The following is a 21,331-nucleotide window of genomic DNA, read 5'->3' as shown; positions in this document are numbered from 1 at the left end:
AAACCGCGAGGAACATGAATTTTATTAACCTTGTTCTTGTAATAGTGCCACAAGTGATGTCAGTTGAATAAACGACGTTATTAACCTGAACTCACTTAAAGCACCTCCATAATGGTCACGGCTCATTTGAAAGAGTGCAATGCGTAGTACCACATACCAGCGAATGCCCAAAAAATACGAGAGTTCTTAAGTGTTTTTGTCGAAATTCGTTTTATTTTCGAGATATCCACGAGATAATGTTTAGTTTCTATTTATGCGTCCGAGGTTGACCTCTTGTTCAAGCATAGGTAACCAAGTGTTAACCATGCTTGTTGAACAAGAGGCCAAACATCGGTTCTTATTAAGTAAAATATATGCACTTTCTTTGATTTTACGCTTCCATGATAATGGTTGCCTGGGAAGGATGTAAGTCGTTCCATTTAATTCTGTGACAACTATCGGAGGCAAGCTGGAACACAGTTGTGGACAAAACTATGGAACATTATTTGAAACAATACTTTCTTGGTGGTCATTTTCCTTTTCGGCTTCAAAATTGTCGATAACATAAAAGTACGTTCCTAAATTCACCGTACAACATTTCGCTTAGGAAAGTTATTTTAAAAAAAATGGTTGTTAAAAACGATCTTTTCGTTAGACAAAATTACGGAACACTATGCAGTGTTGTTGTTTATGGGGGCATTATCAGTTATTCAGTTCGAGTGTGCGTTCCATTTTATACGAAATATGCCAAAGGAAACGCGTTTTTCGGAATATTTTCGAAATTCAATGTTACGTGATGGCTGCAAACAAAAACACATTGCAAAGACGTTAAAAATCAGCCGAGGGTCCGCCTACGAAATTTTAAGAAAATTTGGCGCTTCTCGACATGTAAAAGATGGACTAAACCCTGGACGTCCAAGAAAAACGGACGCCACCTCGCATGAACGGATTTAAAAAAATATCATCTGCAGATCGTGTCGAGTCCTCCAGGATTACAAACCAAGAAATCGCTAACGATAGTGACATCAATGTAAGCGATCGCACCGTACGTCGTAGGTTGTGCGAAATGGGATTAGTAGGAAGGATTGCAGCGAAGAAGCCCTTAATTTTTAAAAAGAACAGAAGAGCCAGGACTAAGTTTGCCCAGGAAGTTTGTTTTGGCCACCTTCAACGTGGAGTACTATTCTCTTCAGTGATGAAACTAACGTTAACATTTTGAACTCTGATGGGAAAAGTTACGTTCATCGACCTGTGGCGCCTAAGTTTGATCCCAACCATTAAATTTAAATAACAACAATGGAACATGATAGTGGCAGCATAATGGTATGGGGATGTCTTTCCCAATCCGGCGGTGGACCATTGGTCAAAATTAAGGGAATTACGGATCGGCTTGAATACAAAGCCATCCTTGAGAACTATATGCTGCCATTTGATGATAAAGAGATATCTTTACTTTGCCGTTTCCAGCAGGACAACGGTCTTAAACCTTCATCCCGATTAGGGAAAAAATGGCCGAATGATAATAACATCCCCGTGTTAGAGTGGCCGTCTCAGTCGCCGGATTTGAATCCGATTGAGCATCTCTGGGAACACTTCGAAAAATTCGGGCCAGGAATGTGTCCAATCGGGATGAGTTGTGGAAAGTCCTGCGGGACGAATGGGTGAAGATTCCTATTTCCATTTGTGAAAGTTTGATCGATTCTATGCGCCGTCGATGTCAGGCTGTTATCGACTCGAAAGGATGTGCCACAAAATACTAGTTTATTTAAAGTTTTGTATCGATTATAGTGGATTTTACGAAGTATTCCATACTTTTTGCCAGCATAATTTATTGTTTTCATTCCTTTTATATCTGTAGAAATGAACTTATTTGATTTTGTATATAACACTGTTAAGTATGTACTTCGATTTTTGTATATTATGCTCACTTTTTAATAATCAACTATTTTGACTTAAAACTATGATGGATTTAAAGTATTCCGTTCTTTTCTCCCCAAAACTTCGTATTTAATGTGGTTTTGGGTGAGGAAGTTTCAACCTAACGGCCACCGGCCGTTAAGCCGAGCGTTAAGGACCGTTTTGAGGTATGTAAAAACCAATATGTTGTAACGACAATAAACAATTTCTTTAATTCAGCCGCACAGCAAGAACGTGAAGTCCCATAAGCAGATAGTTCTTCAGTGATGGAGAGATTTCCCCTTTCCCCCCACTGGCGCCGAGGATAATAATTGATGGAATGTAGCTTTATTTCATCTGCGTTATATTACATGATTTAATATCAAAGCGTGGGCGGCTTTACAAGCACCGAAATGCCGATTATTTTGCCAAACAACCTGCTTTTAAGTGTGCCAAGGTGGTTGACACCCAAAACACTCTTGTTTCGTGTTCGGGAATTTGGGGCCAAAAGCACATAAGGTTTCGAGCGGTAAACACAAAGTTAGTGGCATGCGGAGATACTGCCAACGAGGGCTTTTATCGCGTAAATACATAAACATCGGGGGGGCCCCAAAAGCAATTCGAGTAGTCAGAAAGGAACAATATAATATCGTTCTTTATTGCCCAGGATGTGGCTTGCGTAAAGTGAGATTTTATTTCTGTGTATGTATTATTTCCCCTTGTTGGAAGGCAAATAAACTCATTCTTTGGAAACCTAAATACATGAGCGTTTTCGTTTCAGCGCGAGGGGGAACGCTTCCGCGGTAATTCTGCCAATAACCGAAGTTAATCCGCACATCACACATTTCCAATAACTCGCTTGAATTCCTTCAAGTGCCTACAAAGAGCCGCTTCTCCAGAGCATTCGTCCCACTTCCAGGTTTAACGGCACATAAGACCACTGATTCCCCGACATGACCATTACGAAATATGACGATCTTATGGCCGAATCAACATTTTAAATTAATTTCGTGGATGTTCGAAGCCTTAAATCTGGGGCTTTCGCCGTCTGGAAATAGACGTTCGGTTTGTCGAGAATGCCTCCAGGATTTCTCATTTAAGTTCGAGTTTTAAAATAGCTTTTTCAAAGGTTCGATGGTAGTTAAACAATACCACAAATCGGCCCATATTTTTGATCTCAATGTAACTTTCATGTCTATGCCGCAATTGGACTACAAAACACTTTCGTCATCGTTCTGCAACTTTTGTCAGCGGGCCGCAAAAACCTCCACAATTCTGCCTGATTCGATGATTTGGTACTTTGTTGCGATTTATTTGGTCATTCGTTGTTCGCTCCCGAACGAGCTTCGACGTAAAATAGTGTGTGATTGATTGATAATTATTACTCCACAAGTCCGGATTTTCTAAATTGCAGGTAAGCTCCGCAACAGGTTGATAAAATCTTTTAATAAGTTGTAGATTAGTGTGTTAAAGGGGCCATTAATATCATTATTGTCCGTCGATTAAATCCGATTTTATCTTCGTCTCGCGGTCGCAGGTGCTCCGCCACGAACCCATAAAATACTCAACTATGCGGCCGCAATTAGTGGCAGACAAGCGAAATTGTGAATGTGCTGCTTCCTTCAGGGAGCCAGAATGCTCCGTTCATGAAAGATTGAAATGAGATAGTTGACTATCTGCACCAGGGAAGAGAAAATCGAACACCAGACAGTACGGAAGAAGCGAGTCTGGACACTAAACAAAAACAAACCGATCAAGAAGACCAAGGTCGTCCCGGTGGGTCATAATCGGCAAGATTATGTTATGACTGACACGGTCATATGTGACCCTTTTTCGCGCGCAGGAATAAGTCGTACTACAGGGGAACCCCTCTCGGCGGGGTAGGTGCCAAAGTGGCGCGAATCAAAAAAGTTTTAAAATTTACATGGCATCGAAAGGAATTCGCAAATGCGGGGTTAAATGAGAAAAGAAACTGACTACAATCGCGAAATGCAGCAGGAGATGCACAGGTGGTGTGGCGCATCTTAGTGAGTACCATACTGTACTTACTTTTGCCTGGTTAAGTTGGGTGTTGACCCGACTATAATAGCCGGCCACAGTCGAGTCGATGAATCTTTGCGTGACATCGTCAATCAGGACCAAAGACGCAATGTCTTTGAAGATTTGCAGGTTAAACTCCACGCGACATGTACACTGCGTGACGTAGAAAAGCCAGTACCCCTTAAAAATGCTTTTATTTAAACAATTTTTGGTATGCATGTTTGTACATAGGAACACAAAAAACAATTGAAGTTTCAGCTATATTTGTCAGTCGATTTATGTGTTATCAGGAATTTTATTTTTTTTTTAATTATAAAAATTGAAATAAAATATCAGCAATATGGCGGCAAAATATCATTTATCGGTATAAGAAGGCTTAGAAATTATTTTAGATTATTTAAATATGCTCAGATGCAGAATACAGCGAAATTTTTATCAATTGAGTCTGTTTGTAAGAGGCCGAATGGTGGATCTACGAAAATTTGGCCGATCATTTAGGGAAATCGTCACTAGATTGAACCGTAGTGTAAACACTATAGTAAGATGTTGCCAGGCATAGTTCCGAGAAGAACAAACAGCCAGAAGAAGAGATCCTGGACGATCCCGAAGAACTACAGAACGCCAAGATCGCCGCCTTCGAATTACACCCCTAAGAGATTGATCCGTCTCGTGGAGGACGCTGGCGGATCGGTGGTTCGCTGGGTATCGAAGGCCCATTGGGGTTGGAACCATTTATCGCCGGATAAGATGTTTCGGACTGATTTCCCACCGTCCCCATTTTGCGTTAACCCTCACCTTAAGTCATGGTCAAAATCGACTGCATTGGTACAGAGAAGGGGTACATCGAAATCTGGAATGGGACAATATCGTGTTTGGTGACGAATCCAGATTCTGTTTGGGCATCATGATGGCGGAGCATGAATAAGAAGAACAAGCGGTGAAAGACGGAATCCTCAGTTTACAATACAGAGGCATGTCCATCGGAGTGTTAGGGCAATGGTTCGGGGTGCTATTGCATATGGTAGCATGTCGCCTTTACTTTTCATCGGAGGCAGTATGACAGCCCAACAGACATCCAAGAAGTTCTAAAACCTCATCGCGTCCCTTATCCGAGTTCTTTCAACGAAATGCAATCAATCTGCTACCTTGGCCACCTCGATCTCCAGATCTTTCACCGATTGAACATCTATGGGATATTGTAGGTAGAAGTTTGTTTAATTTACCCCATTCCTCAAAAATCCTAGCTACGCTACGCCATGCTGTCCAGTTGGGCTGGAATGAGATCCCCAAGAGTACATCAGATCCATGCCTAGAGGTGTACAGGAATGTGTAAGACATCGCAAAGGGCCGACAAATAATTAATATTTTTTTCGTTTTTAACAATTAAATTTGTTTAATGCTTTAGTGAAGGATTTTTCTTAGCGTAAGAAACATGCGAATCAAAAATTATTTAAATAAAACCATTTTCACGGGGTGTTCTCTTTTCTACGTCACGCAGCATATATCTTGGCGAAGGGGAGAGTGAAATTTTGCTCTCTTGCTCAGCGTGGATATTCGACAAAATGCGCCACGATGGGCGAGCATAGTACTCAAAATAATGCAACTGAGCCGTATGTGCGCGTTATACCGGCACGACGTACGTTTCAGCCCCGTACGTTCGTTCAGTAGTACTCTAGAACGGAAAAGAAACCGCATGCGCGTCGTCGTACGGCCGCATGCAAAGGTGCGCTGATCCGCCTATAGTATCGATTGATCAAGGCATTTGCTCGCATTCCAAGGGATTATGTGGCATCGTTGGTGCAAACAAAGCTGCCTGGAAAATATCTCATGAGAAATAAAATAATTTCCGGTTATTCCATTAGCAGAGCATTTTTCCAAAGACATTAGGCCCGTATATCATTCAGAAGATTCCTCACAGAGTAGCAATAACGATAATCCCTGAAAAAGTGCCTCGATATAATTGCGCATTCCCTCGATAAAATCGTCCCGACGTAAAATTCCTAAATTATTATTATTTGTAATAATACCACTTTATACTTATTATATGAGATAAGGAACGAGCCTTCAACCCAGCTTCAATTAACTCTGATGTGGGTTTCAGTTTTATTTGAAAACTCCGGGCAAAACCACGCTTGAAATAACAATAAAGAGATACGCACTATACCATGTAAAAATAAATAAGGATATCCTCCGTTTCTACACGAAAATTGCAAATCCTTGAAGAAAATTAAGTGTAGAAATGTTGCGTGAGTTCTTGTCATTTTCCGTCGTTAATTTATCAACGATGAGCGTATCGGACAAGGCTCGACCTTTGGCCTTTGAAGTCAATAAAAGAAATGGTCGGCAATACTCCACCCGTTATGTTATAACTGGTTCCCTGCCTCGGCCACAGAAACGCAAAGAAACTGATAAATAAATAATAGGAAAGGAAACAAATGCAAACATCCTACATTCACTACGGTACCACTAAGGTCAAAGAGGATCGTGTTCTTTATGTTCCAATAATTATTCATTAAATCTTGTAATAATGGGGCGTGTGATAACTTGTATACTCATTTGAATTTTAATCTGAAAATGCTCGAGAATAGGTCAGTGGTGAAGCATTCAGTGTTGGTCGGTGGTTGGAATTCCTGAGGTACGTTCCATGGCGCTTCAACTGGGATTAATTTCACCATGTACTTAACCGAAACATTCGCTGTTAAAGTTGTCCGGTTCTGCGGTTGCTTGGCAGCTGGGTCGTTTATCCTTCGTTCCGTGAAGTTTCCATATGATTCCATATATATCTCTATAGAGGGTGTCCCAAAAAAGCGCGGCGACTCAAAGTGGAATTTTTTAAGATGGGACCACCCGCACTCTCTTCATATGACAGAATCCTCTCTCGAACCTGTGCCAGTTCATAATTTTTTTTACCCTCGGAGCTATGACGTGTTATAAGAAACTATAGACATTTTCAGTGCCTCATGGCAAAAATTCATATCGTAGTCACCTTAAGTTAGACTTTGAGAGTTTCAGGATGGATTCTCGCGTGAGGCCCCCTTAGCAAGTACCAATACTCGTTCAGCCAAAAATACATACAGTGCGTTCACAACGACTTTAATTTTCACTCTTTCAAGGTGGGAGAAATTAGCCAGGAACCGTACTCAAGCTGAACAGTCGGACACTTAGCCACGAATGCAAGTTTTGTTGGGATAATGAATAATTCTGTTAACCCTTAAGATAAATTTGACATTGTTTCACACCAAAATGAAGAATATTTAATGTTCTTTCGGCCTGCGTCATAAAAAACATTTGAAAAAAAAAACAAAAACAGAAACAAATCGAAGTTGAAAAAGTGAAAATTAAAGTTGTTATTGTGGTTACACTGTATGCATTTTTCGCTTAGTGAGAATTAGTATCAGCCAAGGGGATCTTACGTGGAAATCCATCCTGAAATGATCGAAATCTAACTTAAGGTAACTACGATATTAATTTTATTTTTATAACACACTGTAAATATCTCATTTTTTTTAAAACGTCGTAGCTCCGAGCCACTGCGTGTAAGGGTGAAAAAAATCTAGGAAATAATACAGGTTTAAAAGAGGGTTCTATCACGTGAAAAAAATGCGGGTGGTCCCGTTTAAAAAAGTCACACTTTGTGTTGCTACGCTCTTTTGGGACAACCTGTAGAGATGTCCGTAGTTTTGAAATGTACCTTTGTGAGCCTCATGTACATCCTCATAATTGATATGTTTATGAAATCACAAATAAACTGATAGGCATCCGAGGAAAGGATGTATGTGCACCCCTTTATATATGAAATATATACAGGGTGTTTCGAAAATCAATGTCAAGAATGGTATCATGACATTATTTCGGTCAAAACATTAAGATTTGGTTCAAAAGCTCTTGAAAAGATATATATATTTTGCTATATCTCCAAAATGCTTCAATGGGTTTCAATGAAGCCCATTGTGCGTTTATTCTTTAGTACAGCGACTATTTCCACGTAACATGCATGTCCATTGGCAGTGTGCAAGCAGTACGTTGTTAGTCATCTTCCTACAAAAATTACCAGAATTTTCTGCTGGGTAGCTATATCGTATTGATTTTTTCCTGATTATGCATTAGCCCTTTCTCCAACTTTTCTATCTCTTGGAAATTTCTCGTGCGGTTAACATTTCACGCTGAAAAAAATTATTTTCTTTTCTCGTAGAGAACGTCAATTTGCCATCTCATTCGATAATTATCGACACTGGTCAATGTGAACGCTTTCATAATTCATTTAAATTGTTTTTTATTTATTTATTTTTTTGTTATTAATTCAGTTTTCACTACAGCTAACGAGAGCTAGCTGGCTATTCAACTGAAACTTCGACAAGTGTCCTTAATTGTCGAAGAGACGGCACGTTAGTGTTGTGTATGAGAAAAAAAAAACTTCGGCATGAAATGTGAACTGCACGAGAAATTCACAAGAGACTGGAGAGTGCATCATCATGTGAAATGTATCATCGGAAAAATTAATCAATACGATGGAGCTACCCTGTGTAAAGTTCCGGTCCTTGCACATTGCGAATAGACATGGATGTTACATGAACATAATCCCCGTACTGAGGGGTAAATGCGCAATGGTTTTCATTAAAATCCGTTAAAGCATTCTCGAGATATAGCAAAAAGTATGTTGTTTTTTTTTTTGAAGATTTTTGACGGTCAATAGCACCTAAACGAGACAATTTTTTGAAATAACTATGAAATCAAATTTTAATTTTTTGACCGTAATAATCTCATGATACCATTTTTGATATTGATTTTTGCAACACCCTGCATGTGGACTATATACAGTGTGTGCACAAAGATGGAATAAATTCGATTAAAAATCAGGTGTTTGTTTATTGGTAAAGCGTTGGGACACGCCGATGTTTATTTTTTGTTGCGGTTTTTTGATGGTAAACGTGTGTATACAGGGTGACCCATAAACAAGTTATGACTACGAACTTAATTTTTCCAAACAGAAATAATTATTTTTTATTTCATTTTTTAATTTTGCATCGATTTCTAAGTATATTTTATATAGCATTTGCTACACCAAAAGTCAACAGTTATCGAGAAATTTACATCTGAAAATATCAGAAACCAAGATGATGGTTGCAGTAACTATTAATAGATTTTCACGAAACATAATATTTAATAAGTAGGAAAAAGTATTTATTAAATTAAGTGTTTAAAATAAAGTCCTTTTTGTGCCCGGCAGTAACACAAATGGTGGATAAATTCGAGCTGAATCATATTTATTGTTTCTGGACTAATATGAGCGCATTCTCTTCTGATTCTAGTTTTTCAGTCGTCAATCGTTTCAGATCTAGTTTTGTACATTTTATAGATGGGCTCAGAAAAAAATAGTCTAAAGGATTGAGATTCCGAGACACTGGTGGCCATTCGGTAGACCGACGCCTGAATAATTTATAAAATAAATAATGAAATTTCCCGATAACTGTTGATTTCAGATATAGAAAATGCTACATAAAATATACTTAGAATTCGACGAAAAATTCAAAAATGAAAAAAAAAAATTATTTCTGTTTGAAAAAATGAAGTTCGTGGTGGTAGCTTGTTTTTGGGTCGCCCTGTATACATGCATTTACCACCAAAAAACCGCAACAAAAAAAATATAGTGTGTACATATTAACTGTCAAACTCTACGAAATTTCATTAAGATATCTCAGGTGGTTTCGGACATATTCAAGAATTTGTGATTTTTTAATAAAACTTTAACACCCTGTATTTTGTAACGAAGAATTTTTCGTATATAATTTATATAATAAACTACACTTACTTTTCGGTGTAGAATACGTGGTTGAACTTACTACTTTAACAACTGGGACACCCTGTATATATGTATATACATATTCCGTCTTCTCGGTGTTATCTTGATCAAAGTGGCACTTTAATTAAATAAAATGGAATTATGTACGGTAAAAACGCGATATCATCTCCCTGGTGTTGGTTAAAATCGGCTCGCAACAACAAATTGCAACAAATGCCCTAATGGCGGTTTTTGAGGTTGCATAAAGGCGCTGCAACGGCGTAAGTCGAATTAGCTCCTGAATATCTAGGTTATTGCTCATTCGATAGACGAGAAATAAATGGCAGGCACCCCTAAGCAACCTTAAATTGAAACGTATTGTTCATGGATCACGACTTTGGAACTGCGATTTTAAAAATATTTCCTAATTGCCCACAACAATGGCTCGAATTTTATGAAGGCTGTAATCAGAAAAATCGAATGAGAATGAATCCGCGCCTCGTGGGCGTGGTTTTCGATTATTACCACGATTATGTCATCTATTAGGTAATTTGGGCCTTCGGCGATGAGTGGTACCCATGCTGCACGCATCGAACCTACCATTGAGCAACAATAATTCCTCAATCAAAGAAAATTTCTATTTTGCTGCGATCGCTCTTACATCTATGCCGGCATACAAGAGGCACTACGGACTGTCTTCGGACGCTGGATGCATTCGAAGCTCGTCCGCAAACGTAGAGGCGTTCTTCGGGAGCTTCAGTGGGACCCCTCACAGATCACTCAGTCTAGACATGTACAGGGTGTCCGTGCGAGAAGTCCCATCCTCTCTTTAACTTTTTAACATGTGGAAATAGGAAAAAATAATTTCTAACAAAAGTGCTTGAAAGTCCATGTAGTTTTTTGAGAAAGTCAACGGTTTTATACAGGGAGTGTAAAAAGGTGTACCAACACAATTTTCTATTTTTTGAAATATTTACAAAAATTTACTCTCATGCAATATAGTTCAATGGCGGTGTTCTACATATATATATATATATATATGTATATTTTTTTTATTTATTTTTTATTTAGCTTTTAAAAACAATATGGCTGATATGGTCAGCAGTAATCTGTTTTGTTATTGTTATGGATTGTCTCACGATTAAATTCAATAGTTTTTGACATTTATGATCAATATTTTTTATGAAAAATGATATATATATACTGAAAAAGAAAGTTGCCAAATTTTTTCAATTTACTGAAAATACGGGAAAAATGCTACTTCAAAAGATATATTTCATTTTTCTTATTTTCTAAACCCAATATTTGCTTGTTAACCCAACAAAAGCGCAATTAATATTAATAATTAATGTTCGAATTTAATTAAATTGAATACAATGACAATAAGGCAGAATAAACTTATTCCCTTGTTTTTGTTATTATTTTACAGGTATTGTTCAGAGTTCCTTCCATCATGTTCACCACTTGGTCGAAATATTTTTTCCACACTTTGTAGGCATTTTGTTATTATATCACTCCGATTGAGGAGATTTGTTATATTTGACACTCTTCTTTTCGTTATAATTATAAGATTTGAGGTATGACGTAGGTGCATATATCGTTGAATTCGCAATAAAACACAGAATCTAAATATGTAAAAAAAGTAATGCTTAATTGTTCAGAAAATGCAATATTGGGTTGGCACACGTTTTTGCACACCCCGTATAAAACTGCTAACAATCTTGGAAAATTTAAAGAGCTGTCAAGCATTTAACGTTAAGAGGCTCTTTCTGCGTCAATATATTAAAAAGTTAGAAGGAGGTGGGACTTTACGCGTGGACGCCCTGTACATCAGCACCCTTCATGAAACGAACGGGTCGTTTTCGGGAGGGGGACGGACCGCATGGAACAAAAAAGGCTAGATCGCGAAGCGAAAACAATTTCTATGGACCCAAACGGATAGAGAGTACAGTACTCCCCCTCTAAAAAAGAGGAAAGAAACTGAACATCCTGTATCTGCAATATATTTTTACTAATAATGTTCTCTTATAAAGCCGTATAGTTTCGCGATTTTCTACCTTTGCAATTACAGAGGAACAAACTTTTTGAGGTCACACTGTTCTCATTATACTAATCAACCCATATTATGTACCATCAATGGCAGAACTCGTTATTAACGGACCTCAAATTTGCGGTCTTCAGCTCATTATTCCGTTCGAATGATAGCACGCCTATTAGGCATCACATAATAACTATGCTTAATACAAGACAAACATAATTCCCATAGGTGATTTATGCAATAGTCAAAACTCGCGTTTGCCACAGCATAGATATGCGGTCAAGAGTGTCTATTTTTTTTCCTGAAAAAAGCGTGTCATCTGCGTCGTTAGAACAACCGTTCTGATTAGGCGTCATAAAGACCTAAGAGTGATATAAATGACACGGCGTGAACGAATAAATTAGAATGGCGATTTAATTGACTGTCCTCTTATTGAGCATTAAACCAGTATCGGTAAGCTGGGACAATTAGGATTTTTTACGCCCTCCCTGGGGCTCACTTTCACACTTACGTAAGATATCACCCAAAACGACCATAATCGCATTTATACCTAGCTGTAAATTGCCCATTGCTCGTTTAAAAGGTTTTGACACCCTTGGGATAAATATTCAGTCCTTCCACCTGACTCATGGGTGTGAACTGTAAATTACCGTGTTGCCTCACGCTGATGTTGTCTGCGAAGTATTTGTCTGAGAAGCAAATGCCTGTCAAGAATAATAATCTCGAAGAATTGCTAATGAATGATGTGTTTTTTCTCTTTACAGAACATTCGAAGCGTGAGCATGGACGATTCTAGGAGGTATTCATGTGGGAGCATATTATCAAGGCGCAATTCTCTGTTCGCAACCCCAAGGAAAGGAGAAATTCCGGTTGAGAATATTTATAATCAGAGTAAAATTGAGACTCTTCAGTGGCAGCTAAGAAAGGTAATAAGATCTCGGTGGAGCTTCGAGGGGGGATCTTGTATCGTTGAAAAAGCGCCTTCAACTGATTCCGCTGCTGTTTCAGATCGAAAAAAGCCGCGGAATGTACAAAGCCGTAATGGAGCAAATCGTAGTTTTCCTTGGAAAAGCCCACACGAGCCTAGAACACCTGGGAAATCGTCTCAACCGAAAGAGTTCGGTAACTAAATCCAAGAGCGAGTATCACATTGAACGTGGCAACACCGTAATGGATCAAAGAGCCTTGGTAGAGGAGCACCTGTCTTCTTGGTAAGTTTACTGCAAATAAACTTTTTTTTTCAATTCAATTACCACTTTCGTAGGAGCCCAAACAAGAAAGCTGACTTGCATCCGGATGAAATTCCCCCAGAGAAGCTATCCCAAGAAGCGTTTCGCCTACTCAGGACTGCTCAGTCCCTCTTACACATGCAAGAACCTAACTTAACTAGCTCTCAAGACTCTATCAAAATTCCAGAGGAGCCATCAGATATAGAATTTCTCGCTCAACTAGCCAAGGAGTTTCCTAGTGACGGTCAAAGACCTGCCAGTTTCAGTGTGTCGCCGAAGTTGATTTTACCGGAAAGCGACATCAAGATCTCAACGGCTTTCAATAGAAAGCTGTCTTTGCAGCTTGGTGATACTCGGAGGAACTCCAAATACGACATCGCTAGAGCGTCAATAACTGAGACTGAGTGCTACTCCCTACCACTGGGAGGTGGCCAACAGGCGGATCCATTAAGACCGCTGGAAAACATGGCGGATCATAGAGGTAAAATTGTGGAGAAAGCTCCTGGATTTCCGGCAACTGCCAGTATCAGTTCCACGGAAGACGAGAGCGGGTTTTCATCAATGAACTCTTTCGAAGACGTCGGGCTGCCACTAGTGAACTCCACTGCAATAGACGAAGTACGTTTAAACCTATTACCTTAAATGTTTTTAACCAATAAGTTCATTTAGGTTTCAGCAAGAAGTGTCCTTCTGAAGAGTATGCTGCACAATAACAGCGATTACGGATCTTTAATTAGTAATGACTCTGTGGCTGACGCCACTTTAACACTAAGCTCACCCGGGACCAATCGCAGGTCCATTAGAATGTACGACTACACCAAGGAATGCAAGCTTAAAGACGTTAACTCTTTTTCTGAAGCACATGTCGGAAAGTACTGCTCAAGCGACGTCACGTTGTGGCAGAAGCCTGCTGATACCCAAACTGACGTTAAGAAGGAATCTACAGGGAATAATATGGCCATGATTTGTGAGTTTGGTACACTATTGGAAGCAGACTCAAAACAAACGAAAAGACGGAGTTCGACTTCCAATGAGAAAACCAACACCCCGAACATGAAGGTTTTATGGGTTTAGAATGTTAGCTTTGAATGTGCGTTTTTTTGTGCAATTATGTCAGGCTTTTTAGTAGTTTTCGGTAACAAAATTATGAAGTGTAATTTATTATGTTTTTTTCGTCGTTGCTTAAGGATTAACCTTTCGCCTACTAATACATAATAATTTAACTTAATTTATAGTGGTCTCTAAGGAGAATACGAACTGAGTAATGTTGGAGGTTAAATTGATTTCACTTAGTATTATTAATCATTTTTGAAATTAAATTATTGTCATGACAATAAAACCGAGCATTATTTACTCATTGATTGGGTGATTGGTTCGAGCGCAGGCAGAGTTCCTGTTGTTGGACGATGTGATATGCGTTTAACCAACGCGCCAAGTTTCATTCACCAACGCATCAAGAAAAAAACAATAATCAGGCTCTAGCACACAGGTCCCTCGTTGCAACGACCACAATTTGAGCATGTATTCTACGTTAAAAATATTATTATTTTACCACATAAACTCTATTCAAAAAGTGCTTCGTTACCAAATTCCAAGGGGCTAAAGTTTGGTTTAAAAAAACAAACGTATTAATTCTTGACAATCGACTGGAGATATTCAATCGAAACTTTTAGGGGTTAATTGTCACTAAAGGAGCGCATTGTGCAGCGAAACGTATATTTCTAGTTTGGTCAGTAACTTGCATATTAACTGTCCCACACTGAATATTTTGATAAGAAAATTGGTACGCCACTGTTTTTAAATATAAATGTAAGATACTGACGATTATACGGCAGCGAGAAGTAAAAACTAAACCAACTCAGCTTAAACTTGAATATATGAGTAAACAAAAAGATCACGCTGACAGCGGATACAGCGTAAGGTACACGAAAATTTACTTAATTTTAACTTTCCGTGTATAATGCGGTAATTAATAGCGTAACCTTGATGGCCGATTTCAAACAATGAAATTGATTGACTTTTTGTTCCGTTATCAAGAACGCCTTAAATTCTACGAGTGTAAGAAAGTAGATTGGAAGAATGAACCATTAGGCTATGGAGAGACAAACTGATCAACTTTTCCACTCTTCCTTTCGCAGCAACTTGTCGCCAGACCCAAAAAGCCTTTATATATTAATCTTAACTTTAGACAGTCGAAAAGAACCATGTGGATTGTTATTCGGGGGTTATCCTTAAGACACTGATTTACAAATAAAGACTGAAAGCTCATAGAGGTGAGTGTTACGAGGTGGAATTAGGAAGTTGAAGGTGCCTACGAATCTTCCACCATCAGAATCAGGAATATGGATGTCTCCTAAGGTAAACAACTTTGTATTGCTTGGTATGCAAATTCAGGTGAGTTGATCTGGGGCAAAAGCGCTTCGTGTGACCCTCGAATCTTCTACCCCAAGAACGGCCAATATGGGCGTGCCCAAAGATAAATTTAATGATGGTTCTTCGTATGTAGGATCCTCAATAGCAACCACCAGTTCGTCTAAAGTATAGCCGAGGCAGTTTAAGGTCGTAACACCACAGAAGAGAATCGTGACATCGAGGACCTAATATCGCTCAGACAAGTGAACGGTAACTAGCACGAGTTCCTTCACAATACTATCCATTTTTAGATCCTCCTTGGTAACATACCTTTTCGGATGTTATTAGCCAGCCCGCGTATTCCGGAACGCAAATCCCGGCCTTCCGTCGATGAAAATCCGGAAGCGTCGTCGCCGCCAAGCACCGCGACGCTTGCGCTTCATGTTGGTGCACCGCGTCCACCTGGGGCACAACTCGGTGTCTCCAAAAAGTGCATCCGAGGTTATGTTCCGACTGAAAATTTCCTGGTGCCCCAGCCCTCGATGATGCTCATTTTCCATCACTTGTTCCCTTATCAGCCTTGGACTGTAACCTGCGGCTGGTGGCGTCGACCACGGCACACAGAGCGCCTGCACTACCGACTACTACGACAATTTTATTTCTGAATTGATTACACCGTGTGTGTGCCGGCAGCGGGATCCGAGGCGAGATCTTAGTTGTTTCTATCGCGTTTAGCGCGAGCTTTTTCTCGTATGTTGACCGGCTGAGGGGTGCGAACCTCTCGACAAAACCGCCAAAATTCCGCGCTCAATTTATAATTTCGACAGTGACAGTGATAGTGAGATGAGCTACAAGGACCGTGGCTCACCTATACTTTTGGAAAGCGGTCTAAAATCATTCCTAGGACATCCTGGACATACGTTCCCTTTATTAAACGGTAAGCCTAAAGGTCCAAACCCCCTTAGCATATTAACCCAGTTTCGGGTCGGTACAATTGCCCTGCGCGCACCCTCTTCCTATAATCGTGCAGGGCTTAGACATAATCCTCCAGAGAAGACATTCGCCGAAAAAATCATTCGGCGGGCGAAAATTGAAAATCCAGACGTGTATTTCATTCATTAGTGAGTAATAAAATTTGGGAAATGTATTTTTCCGTAAAAAATCGGTGGGCTTCTAGCGGTCACATGTTTTGCGACATCAGCGACGCCTGCGCGGCGCATGCGACGTGGGTCCCGACGTCAACGGAGGATACTCGTGACGCCTTCGATGTTATAATAGTATTACATTAATGTATCTGTATTTATAGGTCAGAAAGCACGAGGTTTCGATGCATTTCTCACGCTGCGCCCCATTTGCTGGGACGACGTGGGTTTCAAGCTTTTATCGCCCATCATACCAAATTGCGAACACCCCCAGTTTCTCTTTCTGATCATGACTATTCTCATGCATCCTATGCGTGCTGGTAGGAGATAACATTTAGAGCATTCGTTGCGGACCCTCTCGGCACCGTAACCACCATAATGCTCTTTACGTTTACGGATAGGCCATAAACTTCCTAGTTCGGAAATGTCAAAAGGCAAATTCGCCTGTGTTTCTACTTTCGAAACAGTGCTGGCACACCTGGCAAAGCTCCAAGTATTATAAATACCAGTTTTTTAGATTCAAGTTACCACTGTTAAGGTCCGTTTAGCCTCGTTTTAGGCTGCAAAATACCTGTCTACTCCCCATTGTTTCGAGGCTTAAATTATTGTGGAAGCACGCAACTTTATTTTGACTGCTGGCGAGTTTTATTAATGGCATATACCTTTACGGCAATAGTACATTACAGTGGCAGCTGGAAAGTGTTTTCTTACCGTCGAGAGATTATATTTCTCAACGTAATCGTTTCGAGAGCAATTAAACTTCCCACCGAGAATGGCATACTATTTTATTTTCAACTAGTATGCGGCGGGGCGCCGCCCAGGGAAACCGGCACGAGAAGCAGATGACAGTAGTATGACATTTTCAAAATTGTCGGAGGTCAGTAACGTCTGACGATAGCATGCCGTTTTACTTGCGACCTGACATAAGGCAGGGAAATCGAAACGGGAAAGGGAGTGATACTCTCGAAATTGTGAAATGTCAGTACCAATGTCGTCCACGGGTACGCGGTTGAAAATCGAAAATAAAAATATAATACACACATACAGTGAAAATGTCAAATAATGAACCGAATATAAAACACCTATTAAAATAATTACGGTTGGCTCAGCCTCAGGAATTTCACGTGATGCTGGGCTTAACATCTAATAATATATCCATTTGACTGAACGGACAAAATATAAAAATTTTCCGTTTTTCTAATTACCTTATGTTTACAGGGGATTTTTATTTTCGGTGAGCCACGTGTGAGTGCGTGCGTCAAAATGTGCGTAAAAGTGACTTAAAATCATTCCGCCCACAAGTGAGGCGCTTAGAGTCAACTCTCGCAACTATACAGGTATCGTCAGCATAAAGTCTTACGTCAAAACATGCTCAGATTAAAATAGTGATGGAACAGCGGCAGTACGACCAAACAACGGGACGCTTACTTAAAAGCAATAAACCCAATAGGGGGGGATTTGGATGTTGACTTGGAACTTATATTTAATACACGGAAAAGCTAATTAAATTTTAAGACATGCATTACCTTCAAAAGCAGAGAAAGCCGACTTGACCCTTGACTTGGTGCAGAGAGCCTTTTCAAGAGAGATCTGCAAAGATAAGAAATGTAAATGTGAAGTCAAGAAAACGTGGCAAAACCCTGACACAGGGGCTTAAGGTAAAATTGGCGCTTTGTACAGAGGTTCGTACACAATGATTGTTTCTCCTAATGCCAGAACTTCCGAAATAATTCCACGACTCAATTAACTTGTGAAAAATGAATGATATTTCTGTGCCTGGTTCTAGTTTCTATTTCGGTGCTGGAACAAAACTGTCCGTACGTATTTTTATAAGAGGCATTTGACGTTAGTTGAATTTTTCATCGACACCTTCTGGCCTCCGGTTCTAACTTAAATATTTTCAATTTCGAATTTATCTATTTCGAATACGAACATCTATCACTGTGAGGAGAGTATTCAATTCCTCGCTTCCTTGGGGATACTTATTAATAGGTTTTGGATAAAATATTTACAATAATTAACATCCGCTGCATAGGCGAAAAGTGTTTCCAACGATCTTGTGCAATCCGCGTGGGGCCCCAGAAACGAGCTTAGCAACCTGTCAAATTGTAGTTCAAGTGTAAACCGTCGATACCGACCTACATGAGTTGATGATCTGGTAAAAAAATTAATTACAATAGCTATTATTGGTTGAATGTTCGACGTGCACGACTGGCAAACAAGTTCGTAGATTGGACAACAATTTCTCATTATTGCGTGCAAACATGTACCGGGGCAAACTCGAAAAAAAACTTTTAGTTTTGAAGAAATTTTTAGATTTATCGAAATAGAAATCAGAAGCAGCCTCTCTGGAAGTTTTTTTATCACAGTTATGCCATTGAAAATAACGCAGCTCAAACAAGTGTAAAACACATTACTATGGAGAGCGATTTATCTTAAAAGCCTTAAATTGTCGCCTTATAGATATACGTATTGTCGACCAACACCATAGCTTAGCTAAAAACATTACAAACATGAAAAACTATAGACAAATTAAACTCTTTAAATTTAGTGATAAGATAAGGAGCAACGTAAAACGCTCCGATGTCGCGTGAGTGGATTTGGAATGACTCGAAATCACATTGAAGGTGTGGCATCACTTCGGTGTTAGATCTAAACTTGTGCCCAAAAAAGTGAGGGGGCAGCGGCTTAATAAAAAATCTCACTACGTCACTGTGGAACCGGTATTCGCAGACACGTGCTGTTTGAAAATTGCCTTACGACGAACTCCATTGCTAAATTTTGTGCGGAATTCTATATCTAGCTGATATTTAGTGGAAAGAAACGGAAATACAATATTTTTGAAGCATTTTTTCCAATGGAATTTTCTGTTCCAAAGTCTCGCCAGATGCGTACTTGTGCCTGGTATCAAAAGTTAATGCAAAGAAACACGTGTAGGAAATGCAAAAATTCCACTGTTTATCCACGAATAATGCCCTAAGCTTAGATTCTTCTCTGACGTGATGATTAAAGGAATTCCCACAGTTGCCTTCTTATCTGCACGATAAGGTCTTATATGCACGTGCTCAGCAAATATGTGATTATAAATATAAGCAGAGATGTGCCGAATTGTTACAATTAAATTTGTTAAATATCTAAAGTTTCCAGATATGTTTAGCCCTGAGTTTTTTTAAGCCAATGCCGGAGGCAACGATGGGAAGGTTAGCATCACTTAATAAATCGACCGACAGCAAGCAAACTCAAATTTCTCTTGGAAAAATTATTAAAGGAGTTGTTCTCTTATCTCCATGATAATGCCTTTTATGCATACCCTCAGTAAACGTGTGATAATAAAAAAGCAGGGACGTGTCAAATTGTTCCCACATAAGTGAATACGCAATTAAACCTTTTAGATGTGTTTAACCGTGAGCTTTTTGGGAGCAATCCTAGGCGCAAAACCGAAAAAATTAGGACAATTCAATGACTGGCCTAAAAGTCATTAGCACATTGCGCATGTCTTTGTATTGTACCGCACGTGTTTCCACAAGCAGTGCAGTAGGTCATCTAAATAAATCCGACAAGTTCATCATTATTTTGATTTGGATTGCGAAGTGACCTTCCTTGAAGGAGCATCTGATTATAGAAACTAAGTAGGAACTTTTTGTGTTATTCAAACGTACACTTTGACATTTATTTGTCCTATGGTGCGTTCTCTAGAAACCCGTAGGACTAAAAGCGATCTTTGGATTTCCCGCAATTTATTACATTGAGTGCCGGCAGCGGGTTCAGTTAAGGTATTAATTAAATTAGCTGTTTAAATGCGCTTTCCCTTGAAGTTGTTGGATTTGGTCGCAAGGTGACAATAATCCAATTCTGCTCGGCAACGCTGCCATATTATTTGCGTGTCGACAAGAAACCAAATCACATGATTCGATTAGAGAACGTTGCCAGCTTGGCAGAGGAAAACACCACCAATTAGCAAAATTGCCTGACTTTTATCTATTTACTGGACCCCCTCCTCCCCACCGCCGCCCCCAAAAAAAACTGAAAGTATCGACTATTTCGAACCTCAAAGCAATGAAAATCCGGGAAAACACAAAACTGCACAAAACTTATCGGGACCTTAACGCTTCAGTTTACGTTTAAAGGTTTCACTTTACGTTTAACTTTCAGGATAATTTCCATGCTTGATTGTGCGGTCTGAAGGGCTTCGTCAATAAGAATAGATTGATCTAGCGAGTTTTCGGACCCATTTGTGATTAATTTAATTTTTCACAAACTCAAAACCCGAAAGGAGTTGTTGCCATCTTCGAACTTGTGTCGTGCACGCGCGTGTGCTAGAGGTTGGTGCCCATGGCACCCGCGATCATGGCCATGCCCAATAGTTAACGAGCCATTTTTACGATTAAGTAATCATTTTCCTGAGTTCGGCAACCAAACGTACACCAGCGGGTAAATATGGTTGTAGCAGAAATTAAGGGCGTAAGAAAATATTTCGAATGGAAAAGTATCTTGCAAGTGCGTGTTTTGCAAATTAAACAAAATTAGTATTAAATTCGGTTTCTCGGAGAAGACCCTCGTCAAAATGCATGTCAAAGCATAATAATTATTTTAGTCGGCAAAAGCAAAAATTTCATACCTTCAGCAACGAGCATAAATTATGAGTTACGGAGTCTCGTAAGCACCTTTCCAGGGCAATCGTTGCTTTCTAGAAAATTTAGAAGATAAATAACAGCTATTGAATTGCTGTGCTGCATGTTCGTGGTATAAATTCAAACAACCACATCATGTCTGTATTGACTCTTGTGGTTTTTCTTGAAATAGGTCTCTTATCCGACATGCAACAGCAAACCAAACTAAATCTAACTGGTGTATTTCAGCTCTTTTAAATCGCGTA

At 39.5% G+C, this 21,331-nt stretch overlaps 2 protein-coding genes and 1 long non-coding RNA gene across 4 annotated transcripts in view; 2 read left to right on the top strand and 1 right to left on the bottom strand.

Moving 5' to 3' along the window:
• The window catches only part of LOC136344694 (uncharacterized), a 32,357-nt gene extending 18,057 nt beyond the window's left edge, over positions 1-14,300 (top strand). The window contains exons 1-5 of one of the 2 annotated variants that reach the window (XM_066292387.1): positions 3,165-3,289; positions 12,497-12,658; positions 12,741-12,943; positions 12,997-13,579; positions 13,631-14,300. In XM_066292387.1, coding sequence (XP_066148484.1) covers positions 12,515-12,658; positions 12,741-12,943; positions 12,997-13,579; positions 13,631-14,035 — 1,335 coding nt within the window. In that variant the 5' untranslated portion in view covers positions 3,165-3,289; positions 12,497-12,514 and the 3' untranslated portion in view covers positions 14,036-14,300. Of the gene's footprint in view, positions 1-3,164; positions 3,290-12,496; positions 12,659-12,740; positions 12,944-12,996; positions 13,580-13,630 lie in introns of those variants that run through there. The other variant, XM_066292386.1, reaches the window with a different exon arrangement.
• Positions 1-21,331, bottom strand: part of LOC136344707 (uncharacterized) — a 41,333-nt gene that overhangs the window by 13,414 nt on the left and 6,588 nt on the right. The window contains exon 2 of the long non-coding RNA XR_010732992.1: positions 17,982-18,045. This is a non-coding gene — a long non-coding RNA (uncharacterized lncRNA). The remainder of the gene's footprint in view (positions 1-17,981; positions 18,046-21,331) is intronic.
• The window catches only part of Pdp1 (PAR-domain protein 1), a 38,221-nt gene continuing 32,660 nt past the window's right edge, over positions 15,771-21,331 (top strand). Inside the window, exon 1 of the mRNA XM_066292399.1 lies at positions 15,771-16,250. Within this exon, the coding sequence (XP_066148496.1) occupies positions 16,157-16,250 (94 nt within the window). The 5' untranslated portion in view covers positions 15,771-16,156. The remainder of the gene's footprint in view (positions 16,251-21,331) is intronic.

The sequence above is a fragment of the Euwallacea fornicatus genome, chromosome 17 (assembly GCF_040115645.1).
Source record: "Euwallacea fornicatus isolate EFF26 chromosome 17, ASM4011564v1, whole genome shotgun sequence".
NCBI classification, from domain to species: Eukaryota; Metazoa; Arthropoda; class Insecta; order Coleoptera; family Curculionidae; genus Euwallacea; species Euwallacea fornicatus.
This window is presented reverse-complemented; position numbering and strand designations above follow the sequence as displayed.